Source organism: Esox lucius, chromosome 8, assembly GCF_011004845.1.
Source record: "Esox lucius isolate fEsoLuc1 chromosome 8, fEsoLuc1.pri, whole genome shotgun sequence".
Taxonomy (NCBI): domain Eukaryota; kingdom Metazoa; phylum Chordata; class Actinopteri; order Esociformes; family Esocidae; genus Esox; species Esox lucius.
Genome location: NC_047576.1, coordinates 8,299,989 through 8,314,411, shown reverse-complemented (window position 1 = coordinate 8,314,411; position 14,423 = coordinate 8,299,989). Strand labels below are relative to the sequence as shown.

Here is a 14,423-nt window from a genome sequence, read left to right as displayed (position 1 = left end):
TCACTCTAACGATTCCTGTGAACTCAATTGATATAGAAAGCTGGAGAGGGCACTTCCTCCTGGTGTGAAAGGATTCTGTTCAAGACTTTCTGCTTAAGTGAACAGTGGGTTAACAACCAGAACAGCATCCGATGTCCTCAGACACATACACCCGCTCCCAAAAGTATTCAACCCCTTGGACTTTTCCACATGTAATGTAGTTACAACATATCTAAATTAATTGTTTTCATAATCATTCAATATAGGCTGAAAAAAAACAGGGAAGGTTTTATCTTTCATGTAATATTTTCTTGGGCCCAGGGTGGCCTAAGGAGGCAGATAGGTTGGGAATCACTCTCAGAAACATTATGGCTGATGATAATACTTCCAAAGATAGAACAGAATTACAAACATTTATTTGGTGAACGACGAAAAAGATGACATACAACTGTTATATTGTTAAACCAATAACCCCAGCGAAACGACACCCCTTGACGGTCTCCTAACTTACCTCGACTGTTCTAAACGCAAACTGGAACGCGCTCAGGTTGCAGGAAGATCTACAACTGTCGTAAACTTAAGATCATTTTACGTCCGAACGTATGTAATGCCGTACAGTGGTTACACGTGAGTTATGTGGCTTCAAATCGTGTAAATAGACCAGTGCTTTGTGTTCTCGATGGAATTTTCTGAAAAATGCAATCGTAACCCAAATTCCAGATTGGATATTTTCTGTAATTATTAACAGTCCATTTTAAGAAGTCAACGTCTGCTTTCCGTCGTTAGTGCTGTCACTTAGCTAGTAACATTAGCTAACTTAGCATTTAGCTGTTGTCAAGACATCTGCGATGAAGTGTGGCTTCAACTTCCTATTTATCTAATAAAAGTGTAATATCTTTACGATGCTGTACTTTATTGGGCTTGGATTAGGAGATGCAAAGGACATCACCGTAAAAGGACTAGAAATTGTAAAGCAATGCAGTCGTGTCTACCTAGAAGCCTACACGTCCATACTGACAGTTGGGAAAGATGCGTTGGTAGGTTGAATACTATTTACAGTGAATGTGTTGACAGGGATATTGTGTGCATGTCTTTGCTACATTTCCTCTTTCCCCTTTACGATTTCATTAAATACATTCCAAAACAACAATTTAAAGTCAGACGTCATTTGTTTAAATAATAATAAATAAAGTTTGATCCATTTAGCCAATGCGTTTATCTAAAGAAGTCGTTGCACGTTTACAGTGCTTCATTTTAAGAACAAACGACAGTTGTACTGTTGTCATTGGTGATTAACCTTTGTTATTTGAAGGACCAATGTTGTTGAGAGCCTGGAAATCTTGCAGTGGGGTGCAGGGTGCGGTGACAACCTGTAATCACAATGTTGTCTTAAGGGGTAAAGATCACATGTTTATAGGCATTACACGTTCATTAAAGTCACCTTCCTGTCAAGATCTTACATATAAAGTAGGGAGTATGTTTGCACACAAGACCAGGATGTAGCTTCTGGATTTACCCGAACCCTTCCAACTTGGAGAGGTGTGTGAAGCTGCCACAGTAAGTGCCTAGGTAGCTATTAGGGCTAACTGCCTTGCTTGGGGGATTTTACCGGCTCTGCAATTCGATCTAGCAACCTTTCTCTTACTGGTCAGATGCTAGATCTGTAGGGTACCTGCCACCCTGGTTGAGACAATACTGTTTTTAATTAAAGCAAATGCAAAGGCGTTGTGCGTTTTCAAAATGTCGTCTTTGTGACCTTAGGAGGAGTACTATGGACGGGAACTGATACTGGCCGACAGAGACATGGTGGAACAGGAGGCTGACGAGATCCTCAGAGGGGCTGACATCAGTGATGTGGCATTTCTGGTGGTGGGAGATCCATTTGGGTAAGCGAGATATTGGTTACTGTACTTGTATTTCAAGCTTGAAAAGTCAATTATGTAACATTGATTCTATTTATGCTGTCATTTTAAATGTAGATGTAGTTTTGCCATACTTGTGTATGAATGTTTTGTTGTACACTGGAAGTGCTGCTGCTAGTAGTGGCAAACAGGGGTTTTTGTGAGTAGCCTTTTTTATTTATTTTTTATTTAACCTGGCAAGTCAGTTAAGAACAAATTCTTATTTACCACCACGGCCTGGCAAGAGGAAGACATCCACTTGAGGAAAGGGACACAAAGGGGTAAAGGGGGTACGACAGGAAAATACAATAGAAATACAAAAATAAACAGATTGAGGTCAACATAAAACAGTAAACACAGGACAAACACCAACCGACCGAGTCGGCAAGGCAAAGGAAACGATAGAAGAGCCATAACAAAGCGCAATGCACAAACAAACATCACTATCGCCCTGGGTGGCTCCTCAGTCATCTCTGTGGAGTCCTTTCACTTTCTGGGCTCCACAGTCGCCCAGGACCTCAAGTGGGATCTGCACATCATCTCTCTTACAAAGAAAGCATAGCAGAGGATGTACTTCCTGCAACTGAAAAAGTGAAACCTGCCAAAGACTATGATGGTGCATTTCTACACTGCCATCTGAGTCCATCCTGACCTCCTCCATCACCGTCTGGTACGCTTGCAGCCACAGTCAAGAACAAGGGCAGGCTCTGAAGAGAGGGTGATTGGCTGCAATCTGCCGTCTCTACCAGACCTACGTACTTCCAGGACACTGAGGCGTCCCTGTTGTCCCTGTCTTTGTCCATTTGGTTGTACTTCTGACCTGGATTAGGTTTTATAGACTGGACACAGCCCAAATATATTCATCCATTATTACAACTTGTACTCTTAAAATGTTCAGCTGGCACAGCCAGAAGAGGACTGGTCCCTCCTCCAAGCCTGGTTCCTCTCTAGGTTTCTTCCTTAATTTCGGCCTGTGTTTTGTAAAATCTCTTTGTGACAACTGCTGATGTAAAACGGGCTTTATAAATAAATGTGATTGATTGATGATGATGATGATGAGGCTAGCAGCAATGATTGGGGCTGATCCCTCTCACTCTGGAAATTGACTATTCAGAACTCTCCCCTCTGGCAGAAGGTTGAGGTCTATCAGCAACAAAACCTCTCGCCACAAGAACAGTTTCTTTCCTACATCAGTAGGCCTCATGAACATGCCCCCAGATCCAAACTGACTATAGCCCACTCCCCACATACACACACAACCCTCAACTGGACAAATCTATAACCCCTCCCCACATACACACAACCCTCAACTGGAGAAATCATATTTTTTTGTAATTTATTAATGCTCAGTCGACTGTTCTTATTCATTTTTATTTCTTTTAATTTTTTGTATAAATTATTATACGAATGGGCCACAACACATTCCTTGTTTGTTGTGAAACCTGGTTGGCAATAAAACTCTTTCTGATTCTGATTAACAGGCCATAAAAAAGCTTAAAATATTAGAACACATGGCACAAATTGTTAAAAACGGTTAGAAAGTTGTAGGCAACTGCAGACATCTAAAAGTGTCAAGAGATTTCCTGAAAGCAGAAATGGCGACATGTGTCTTGTTTTAAAATCTTTTGTAGGTCATTTCGGCCTATGGGTGCAGCCTGCATCCATAGAACAACCGAGGAACAACCGAGGGCCGAGTTCACTTTAGGAACATTTAACAGTTCTGGCGAGCAGAGTGTATTTTGTAGGTGGAGGATGATGTATGTAACAAATTGACATGATAAGCAGGGGCCGGCGCAAGCAGCGTTGTGTAAATGAGAACAAGCCAGTGGAGTCTAGGTCAGATGTGCAAGGATGGTCAATATACAGAAGAATGTAGCATGCAATGGTGGGTCTTGTATAGGGCTCTCGCGGCAAATTTGATTGCGGAATCGTATAGTATGTCTAGCTGTTCAAGAGCACTCTTAGAATCGAATCTGTAAACGGTGTCGCTGTAATCTAGCATATGCAGGACATGCTTGAACATGCGTGAGTCTAGCGGAGGTGGTGAAGGAAAGGAGGAGCGAAGTCTATGCAGAAATCCCAGTCTAGATCTGACTTCTCCTTGCAATTTTCTGACGTGGTGTGTAAAGGATAATGCACTATCAGCCCAAACCCTGGTTAATGTAGCAAGTGACTGCTTCAAGCACTGATCCTTCACGGGTTGTAATAGGACCAGGGGGGACAACTTTCTTCCTACTGGACCATAAAATCTTTGTTTTTCAACACAAGATTGAGTGTGAAAAAGGCCTGTTGAATGTTGTTGAAGCTATCCTGAATAGCGTGTAGTACAAAGTCCCGGAGTGGCCCTAGTGCACAAAAATGAAACTATGTCATCAGCATATTGGTGGATGGAAGAAATATTGACAGATCGGGCAACGTTATTTATGTAGATTGTAAAGAGGCTGGGACCTAGGATTGATCCTTGAGGTACCCCTTTATGGACAGGTAGGGGCTGAGACAGCAGATTTCCTGGTTTTACTCACTGAACCCTACTGGTCAAATAGTTGGAAAACCATGCCAGGTAGTGTTTAGAAGCCCCAATGCTCCGCAGCCTATCAAAAAGAATTTCATGGTCAACAGTGTCAAATGCCTTAGCCAGATCAATAAAAACAACAACACAGTATTGTTTAGAGTCCAAAGCAATGGCAATGGCATTTAAAACGTTGAGAGACTTAGAGACACATCCAAAACCAGAACGGTAACCAGATTGCTTTGGGGAGTGCTCATTGAATACATCCAGGTAGACAGGTAGTTGTTGATTTACCAGTTCTTCAAAAAAAAATTGAAATACATGGTAACATGGAGATTGGTCTATAGTGGTTAGGATCAGCCTGGTCACCTCCCTTAAATAAAGGGTGAATGGTGTCAGCTTTCCCAGGCACAAAGGATCTCTGCAGTGAGGAAAGAAAAACGAAAAAGATGCAGAGGAGGGTTTGCAATAAGAGGGGCTGCAATCTTGAGAAAAAAAGGGGTCAAGCTCATCAGACCCAGAAGGTTTCCTAGGATCTAGCTTGTGTAACTCTTGCAATACTATTTCTGTGAAGCTACATAAAGAGACTGGGAGAGCATGGGCTGGTGGGTCTGGGCTGGTGGTGACAGCAGGGCTGGGAATAAGGGTGTTTGCTGGATTATGAGTGTTAGATAGGCTGGGAGGGGTTGGTAAATCAAAGAGAGATCCAGATTTAATAAAATGGTGGTTGAAGTGCTTGGCCCTGTGCTCCTTGTCAGTGCAAATAGCCTACTACTGGTAGTTTAATTGAAATGTCATTTTAATAGACAATGCGCAGAACAATAGCAGAGTAGTCCCTAACTGTAGCCGAGCTTGTTCACAACTCTTTCAGTTTTCAGTTAATTGGACTTGGCCCTACGGTTGTAAAGCTTATGCCCCACTGTGGCAGCAGAGGTATATCTTGAAATTGACTGGCACAAGTCTGTTGAGAGTTGTTACGATCAAGCAGGGCTTTAACCGTGAATTGGATATCGTGAAATTGGGGAGAAAAAAACGGGGTAAAAGATGCTTCACACTCAAAAAAAGATTTCAGTTTGTTTTTCAATTGAATTGTTCACGTTATAGGTCACATTAAAGGTGGAAAAAGTTCTGACATGATTTATCTTTGTCTCATTCTTTTACATCACAAGAACCACACAGGTGTGTGTAGACTTCATATCCACTGTGTATACATATATATATACATACAGGTGCTGGTCATAAAATTAGAATATCATCAAAAAGTTGATTTATTTCAGTAATTCCATTCAAAAAGTGAAACTTGTATAATGTATACATTCATTCCACACAGACTGATATATTTCAAGTGTTTATTTCTGATTTATATAATATAATTTGATGATTATAACTGACAACTAATGAAAACCCCAAATTCAGTATCTCAGAAAATGTGAATATTGTGAAAAGGTTCAATATTGAAGACACCTGGTGCCACACTCTAATCAGCTAATTAACCCAAAACACCTGCAAACGCCTTTAAATGGTCTCTCAGTCTAGTTCTGTAGGCAACACAATCATGGGGAAGACTGCTGACTTGACAGCTGTCCAAAAGACGACCATTGACACCTTGCACAAGGAGGGCAAGACACAAAAGGTCATAGCTAAAGAGACTGGCTGTTCACAGAGCTCTGTGTCCAAGCACATTAATAGAGAGGCGAAGGGAAAGAAAAGATGTGGTCGAAAAAAGTGTACAAGCAATAGGGAGAGGATTGTGAAACAAAACTCATTCAAAAATGTGGGGGAGATTCACAAAGAGTGGACTGCAGCTGGAGTCAGTGATTCAAGAACCACCACGCTCAGACATATGCAAGACATGGGTTTCAGCTGTCGCATTCCTTGTGCCAAGCCACTCTTGAACAAGACACAGCGTCAGAAGCGTCTTGCCTGGGCTAAAGACGAAAAGGACTGGACTGCTGCTGAGTTATGTTCTCTGATGAAAGTACATTTTGCATTTCCTTTGGAAATCTATGTCCCAGAGTCTGGAGGAAGAGAGGAGAGTCACAGAATCCACATTGCTTGAAGTCCAGTGTAAAGTTTGCACAGTCAGTGATGGTTTGAGGTGCCATGTCATCTGCTGGTGTTGGTCCACTGTGTTTTCTGAGGTCCAAGGTCAACGCAGCCGTCTACCAGGAAGTTTTAGAGCACTTCATGCTTCCTGCTGCTGACCAACTTTATGGAGATGCAGATTTTATTTTCCAACAGGACTTGGCACCTGCACACAGTGCCAAAGCTACCAGTACCTGGTTTAAGGACCATTGTATCCCTGTTCTTAATTGGCCAGCAAACTCGCCTGACCTTAACCCTATAGAAAATCTATGGGGTATTGTGAAGAGTATGATGCGATACGCCAGACCCAAAAATGCAGAAGAGCTGAAGGCCACTATCAGAGCAACCTGGGCTCTCATAACACCTGAGCAGTGCCACAGACTGATCGATTCCATGCCACGCCGCATTGCTGCAGTAATTCAGGCAAAAGGAGCCCCAACTATGTATTGAGTGCTGTACATGCTCATACTTTTCATGTTCATGTTTCTAAAAATATTTTTTTTATTAGTCTTAAGTAATATTCAAATTTCCGGAGATACTGAATTTGGGATTTTCATTAGTTGTCAGTTATAATCATCACAATTAAAATAAATAAATATTTTAAATATATCAGTCTATGTGTAATGACCAGATCCTATATGTGTGTATATATATATATATATAATATAAAACATGATTTTAATGAATTGATAACAAAAATGAAACCTAAACCTCCAGTGAAGAATGTTGCACCACTGTTTTAACCTGCTTGATGTGGATGCGTCGTTTGCACGTCATCCCATGCCTCAAATATTTAAAATCTCAGAACCTTGGTATTTAGCCCTCAATGACTAGCATTTGTGGTTTCAATATGCTTTCCAAAGAAATGGATTGAAATAAAAATTTCTACAAAAACATTATCTCACGAAATTGTTTGGTATGACCTTGATGCTCGGAACACCACAAAATAAAGTTAAGAGTTTTTGCAACTGTTTTCCTTCTGAGCTAACAGGGAAAAATTGTTTGGAAAGTGTTGTAGGACCAAAACTGGACCCCACTTTTTTGGAAAAATCCACTGATTCATTGTGCTGCTCTCCCATCTGTTAGAGCCACTTGATTGGTCCTCAAATGATGGTGAACATCACCAGAATGTTTTGCTCTACTCTCCAAAACCACTGACCAGGAAGAGGGGAGGGTCAGTCAAATGCTCCACTTTCCATCATGGTCGTGATTTGCTCCAAGGAATTTGGGGTTTTAAAAAAGTTAATAACATACAGTATCTGAGCCCAAGGATTCTGTTTGTTCCAAGTTTGCCCCTTTTAAATTAATATATAATTCACACAGTGGAACAAGGTCTCATTGTCTCTCCGTTCTGTAGCAAATTGCCAGTTGGTTTGCATGGAAATGAAGCCACAATGCGAGAGCTTAGACTTTGTTCCTTTATTGTCAGGTTTCTAAGGCCATATGAGGCCATGTTCTTACTAAAACTTGATGTATCTTTCTTCCAGCGCCACCACCCACAGTGACTTGGTCCTGAGAGCAGTGAATGCTGGAATACAATACAGAGTCATTCATAACGCCTCCATCATGAATGCTGTTGGATGCTGTGGCCTACAGGTATATCCCCTCAAAGACATGTTGAAAACTACAACTCACAGTAGACCCACTCAAACATCGTTTACAAGATGCGTTAAAACTGCAACATCACATCAGGTCCTGCCAATCTCAGACAACATGTAACAAAATCCTGTGGAAGCGATCAAATGGCATAATTGCCACAGAGAAGGAAGTGTCTGTGCTGAGTCTATTAACTGAGACGGCCCGCTGCCACTAAATAAACAGGCAGGCCCTGCACATCCATAATGTGGTGTCGCATTGAGCTGTCAGGGGTGACATTGTGAGCGCTGGGGCCCAAGCTGTCCCACCCGGTCTCTGATGTGGGCCGCTGCTAGTGTAGCTCAGCTGGGTCTCTCCCCGGTACCTCACGGATTAGCATGGCTAACGTTATTTTTGGGGGTCGTCATTAGTGGGTTGTGGCGCTCGTTGGGTGCACATCAGACACACTAATTGGAGCCTGTCCTGCCACTCAAAGCCAATGACAAAAGGAGGCGTTTGCTATGCTAATGAAGGACTTGCCCTCAGCAGGGGTCAAGGTTGTGTGTTCTCCTCCTCCATGTACCTCTGGAGAGGTGAGCTTTACATGCCCTGAATGATGACATCAAAGATGTATTCAGAGGTACTGGGTTTAGCAGTGGGATCCGATGATTCATTTGTTTGCTTTGACCGCCTCTCCATTATGGGCCCTTTTCATTATTAACTAAAAGGGCATAAAAGAGGAACACACTGCTCTGTTTTGTGTTTCTTGATGATTGAGCAGAACTTGTGGAAGGATTAGTTATAGTCAGACCCTTTCTCACCAGGAATGGTCCTGCCTGATAATAGAGCGCACAGTTGCACCGGTCCAAATTAGTGGCAGTCATGTGTTCATTAATTCTACAGTTACTCTAACACGGGCAATCCGTCCTTAACAAGTCCACAACCCGCAGTATAAGTATGGCTGACCCAGAGTGAGAGACTGTATTTCCAACTTCTCTCTCCATCTCAAGCGCATTGGTTGTCTTTTGTGTTAGCTTGATTAGGTGAAGGAGTGGGCGGGGGTTGGTTTGGATCCCGGTGTTTTGGGTTTCTGGGCTGTGTCCAGCGTGGCACGAGTGCCATGTGACCTTTCCAACACTCAATAACAGGAAGCACCTTGGGCCACTTAGCGCAAGCCAGTGTACAGCAGCCGTTGTGGTCTGCTCACGAGACATCACTCTGCTACACACACACACACACACACACAAACATCAATAGGTGCAAGTCACTCTGGATAAGAGCTTTCTGCTAAATGACAAAAACACAATGTATATTAAAGCACCCGCAGCTATTGCCTTTCAAATGAACAACATACTGAATGGCATATTTGATACCCAATGTTGCTGTGGTAAAATACTTTTATGACACCATAGCAGAAGAAACAAGCACATGTTTAATGTTGTTCATTTCTTTTGGACAGCTATATAACTTTGGAGAGACGGTGTCCATTGTGTTCTGGACGGACACCTGGAGACCAGAGAGTTTCTATGATAAAATTAAGAAGAACCGGGACCTGGGAATGCACACGCTGTGTCTGCTTGGTGAGCACTGCAGTTTATCAGGCTTGAAGACCTCAACCCAGTCAATACAAACATCCATATAGTGTCCATATTAGTCCTCAGATCCATACAATGTCCGTATTGACTGTCCTCATGTGGATGTAATGCATGTGTTAAGCGGGCAGATCTGTGGTTATATCCATCTACGTGTGTCTGAGTAATTCTCCAGACGGTCCCTGAGAGCTCATATTATTCTGGCCCTTCCTTTCAGGTTGGCGAGAAAGCCAGGCAGAATATTGTGCACACGTAGGTTGGTGCGTGTCGGTCAATTCCACATACTTTCATCTCAGGGAAGCTGGGAATGAACAAAGCCCTCATATTATGTCTGTTTCCACCTCCAACTACAAACAGACCCCTTTCTAGCTTTGTGTTCCATCCCCTGAGTGCATATTAAACAGGCCTTTAATCACAGCCACAATAGCGGACTGGGGAGGTGGTTTCTGTAGGGGGCGGGGGCAGGGCTGCGACTGCACAACCCAGGCAGATGGCCTGAGGGTTCATAATTTATGTTTATTTGAGAAGGAGATCTTGGTTTGGGTGCGGGGGGGGGGGGTTGGCCCCCTCTATGTGAAGCTCACATGGGACAGCCCTGTAATTGGAGGTCACGGGTGCCGGTTGAAGTGGAGTCTGCGTTTTGGGTCACACCCGTTTTCTCTCCTCGGGCCAAGACCCTGTGCGTCCCCAGGTGCAGTTATGTGGGTACCTAATACGTTTTTGCAGGAGTGAGATTAACCCCATTATTCAATAGTGTACTGTGTGTGTGTGCGTGTGTGTGTGGGGGGGGGGGGGGGGGGGCGCATTTGCTTAGAAAAGGACTATTCCAAATTGAAATGGACATCTATCTCTAATTGGGTCATCTATCATGACTCCCTTGGACAACGTGCACTCAATACATCTACATGACAATGGGGAGAACCTCCTGACTCTAATAAATCTAGCAGGACCATTGTTGCTGCTTGATTGATAATGATGGGTAATTCCAAAGTGTATGTTTGGATAAGATTTTGGTGGTCTTTGTAGAAGGATGACAGAAATTGATGACAGAATTTTTTTTTTTTACGCTGGTGAGCGTAATTTTCCTCAAAATATAAAGGCCTAAAAGGATGGGTCCTCAACCTTGTCTTGTCCAGGCAATATAAATACTATTTATTGTAGAATTTGTTTTAAAAATGTTCTAGTAGATTTTGTATGGTTTTAATCAAAAACCCCTCCAAATGATCTATGAATGTCCCTCATAAAGGCTTTAGGGGTTAATCAAATGTAAAGGCCTAAAGGGATACTTTCTAAAACTGTCCTCGGTTCAAGATGTGTTGCCCGTGGACGGCTGAATAGGTATTTCCACATCAGTGAAAGGGTTTTCTCTCACCTACAGCCAATTTTCTTTACCATGTTTTACCCAGATATCAAAGTCAAGGAGCAGTCCATGGAGAATCTGATGAGGTAGGTCTCCCCCTGATGTGCTGGGCTGTCTGGGAGTGGGTTGTCTGATTTATATCTGGTTAGCGGAGGTTTTACCCTGCAGGACTCTAAAACAGAGCAACGTTGAGGTTTATTGCAGGCGTTCACTTAATGTGCATTTACACTGGCAGCTAGAGACGGGCCAGGCTAGTGGGTAAAAGAACAGTGGTTTGTTTGACTTGGACTCACAATATGTTATCAGTGCCGTCTCACTTGGCCTGATTCAGGAAATACATTTAGTATTTTCAATACTGCTTAAGGTGACGTACAACTGGTCCCAAACACTTTGTCTTTGTCTCACACTTTCAACTGACAAATTTGTTTTACACGACAGTTAAACCTCTGCGTAATAGTAACCCATTTCAGTCTGCAGGAAGGTCTTAAGTTTCTTGTTCGCTTTATGGTGTCCAACAATAAAATTCCCAACAGGAACCTGCCCTGCGCTCAAGTCATTTTGTGTATCTATAAAAGCTGAATTGAACTTCAGTGATCTGCTGTGCAAGGCAGAAATTTGAAAGGTTTATGTTTAATGGAAAGTATGGTTTTATTTAAGCCCGAAAAGTCTTAATTTCTCCTAGATTTAGTGGTGCATTTTATATTATTACTAGGAAATGAAATAAACACATGCCCTATGATTTTGGTCAAAATGAAATGTCTGTGCTGTGAGAGATGTATGCCATACATTATCAGCCAAAGGAAAAAAAAATTACCCCATCTTTTCCTCCCAGCCAAGGAATTTGGACACATTTGTGATGGTTTTCTATCTAGAAACATTTATAAAATGAGTCTCTCGCTTGGCTAATGTGGAACTTTCTGACTATTGAGACTTAGATTCAGATCCGCTGTTGTTATAGTTCTGATATAACACCTGAACCACTACTGTGAAACAAGGCCAAAAAAAAAAAACCACAGCTAGATTTCAAAGTGCTGAAAGGGCTGTTTTGTTTGGCCTCCTGCTAAGTCCTGGATGCCCAGGATAATGACATGTCCTTCTATTCTCATTCCTGGTGAATGTCTTCACCAGTAACAAAGAACGTGCCTTGTCTACACCTGGCAATTAGATGCTGTTTTTATGTAACAAACAAAGACATCTCCTCAGCAGCACTTCGAGGCCCGGGCTATATTAAACTCTGTGGATAACATCCTCTGTCTTGTTTCTGTGAAGGGGTCGTAAGGTTTATGAACCCCCCCGGTACATGACCGTCAGCCAGGCGTCCGGGCAGCTCCTGGAGATCGTAAACAACAGGAGGAATCGGGGAGATGACCTTGGTGAGTGGTTGCTGTCATCTAGATGTAGTTCAACAGAACAGGAGCACACCACCACTAATTCCTCCCTGTCTCGCCACGTAGCCATCAGTGAGGAGACGATATGCGTGGGTTTGGCCCGGGTCGGCGCCGAGGACCAGGCCATCCGCGCAGGGACACTGAGCCAGCTTGCGACCTGCGACCTGGGAGGCCCGCTGCACTCCCTGATAGTGACGGGTAACCTGCACCCGCTGGAGGTCGACATGCTGCGACTTTCAGCCGTCACCGCTGACGCACTGCAGGGCCTCCGTGCTGCGGACAGCTCCACCTACACCTCCTGATGTACAGCCCTCCGCGCCGCCACCACAGCTCCACCTACACCTCCTGATGTACGGCCCTCTGCGCCGCCTCCACAGCTCCACCTACACCTCCTGATCTACGGCCCTCCGCGCCGCCACCACAGCTCCACCTACACCTCCTGATGTACGGCCCTCCGCGCCGCCACCACATATGCGTGGGTTTGGCCCGGGTCGGCGCCGAGGACCAGGCCATCCGCGCAGGGACACTGAGCCAGCTTGCGACCTGCGACCTGGGAGGCCCGCTGCACTCCCTGATAGTGACGGGTAACCTGCACCCGCTGGAGGTCGACATGCTGCGACTTTCAGCCGTCACCGCTGACGCACTGCAGGGCCTCCGTGCTGCGGACAGCTCCACCTACACCTCCTGATGTACAGCCCTCCGCGCCGCCACCACAGCTCCACCTACACCTCCTGATGTACGGCCCTCTGCGCCGCCTCCACAGCTCCACCTACACCTCCTGATCTACGGCCCTCCGCGCCGCCACCACAGCTCCACCTACACCTCCTGATGTACGGCCCTCCGCGCCGCCACCACAGCTCCACCTACACCTCCTGATATACGGTCCTCCGCGCCGCCACCACAGCTCCACCTACACCTCCTGATGTACGGCCCTCTGCGCCGCCACCACAGCTCCACCTACACCTCCTGATGTACAGCCTGCTAAACAAACTGACGGTTCCAAAGACACTCTGACTGTTACTTACACACACACACACACACACACACACACACACACACACAGAGGTCCACGTGTTTTACTGGCCTACTAAAATGCTATCTTATCCTTACACTTGTTTACTTGAAATGTCTCCCAGATGACACATCTGGTTGCTTTATGATTATTGTGTCTGTCTGCTAGTTCAGTCTCACTATGGCCTTCTAACCAGGGTCATCAAATTACCTTTGCCGCTTGCTGGCTAAGCCGTGGTGTGCATTTTGTCAGGAAATGTAATTACTGTGATTGAGGAGTAAATGAAGGAAAAGGTCAGAGAGGAGCATAAGTGGGGTCGGATTAGTGTTTCGCAGAAATTAAATGGTCCTGTAATTTCATGTTCTGTATTCTTGTATTTCAATTACGGTGGCTTTGCAAATTATTCTGACCCCTTCACTTTATCCACATTTATTTGGGTTATACACTTAATTTATAATATAGATTTTTTTTGCTTATAATTTTTTATTGAAAATTGAAATAAGCATTCAAACCTATATTCAGTACTCTGTATGAGTGCCTCAGGCAGAGATCACAGCTTTGAGTTTTCTTGTCTCATCAGACCACAGAATATTTCCCATAGTGCTCTAAGAGTCCTTTAAGTGCTGTTTTGCTGCTGTGTAACTTCAGGTGGGCTGTCATGGGCCTTTTACTCAGGGAGTGGCTTCCGTCTGGCCACTTTGCCATAAAGGCCTTATTGATGGAGGGCTGTATAGATGGTTGTGCTTTTGACATGTTCTCCCATCTCTGCAGAGAAACCATGTTAAAGTGGCCATAGGGTTCAGACCAAGCCCCTTCTTGCCCGGTTACTTAGTTTGGCCAGACTTACAGCTATGGCAAGGGTCCTGGTGGTTCCAAAAGTCTTCCGTTTCACAATGATGGATCCGCCTGGTGTCTCTGGGACTTTCAATGCTTTAGCCAGTTTTTATTACCTTTCCCAAAATTGTGTTATTAGTTATTAGATTGATGGCAAAAAAAAAAAAAGATTGAATCAATAAAATGTG

At 44.0% G+C, this 14,423-nt stretch overlaps 1 protein-coding gene across 2 annotated transcripts; it reads left to right on the top strand.

Moving 5' to 3' along the window:
- Nucleotides 1-589: 589 nt before the first annotated feature.
- dph5 (diphthamide biosynthesis 5) lies at nucleotides 590-14,403 on the top strand. Of its 2 annotated transcripts, XM_034293707.1 has the most exons (8): nucleotides 590-1,016; nucleotides 1,741-1,865; nucleotides 7,962-8,070; nucleotides 9,509-9,629; nucleotides 11,048-11,087; nucleotides 12,271-12,374; nucleotides 12,456-12,472; nucleotides 12,859-14,403. In XM_034293707.1, exons 1-8 carry the CDS (start codon nucleotides 882-884, stop codon nucleotides 13,075-13,077), a joined length of 870 nt encoding a protein of 289 aa, XP_034149598.1. In that variant the 5' UTR covers nucleotides 590-881; the 3' UTR covers nucleotides 13,078-14,403. The 2 variants fall into 2 exon arrangements, with proteins under 2 accessions (XP_034149598.1, XP_010869662.2); XM_010871360.4 differs by lacking the exon at nucleotides 12,859-14,403 and having other exon boundaries at nucleotides 12,456-12,836.
- Nucleotides 14,404-14,423: the final 20 nt, after the last annotated feature.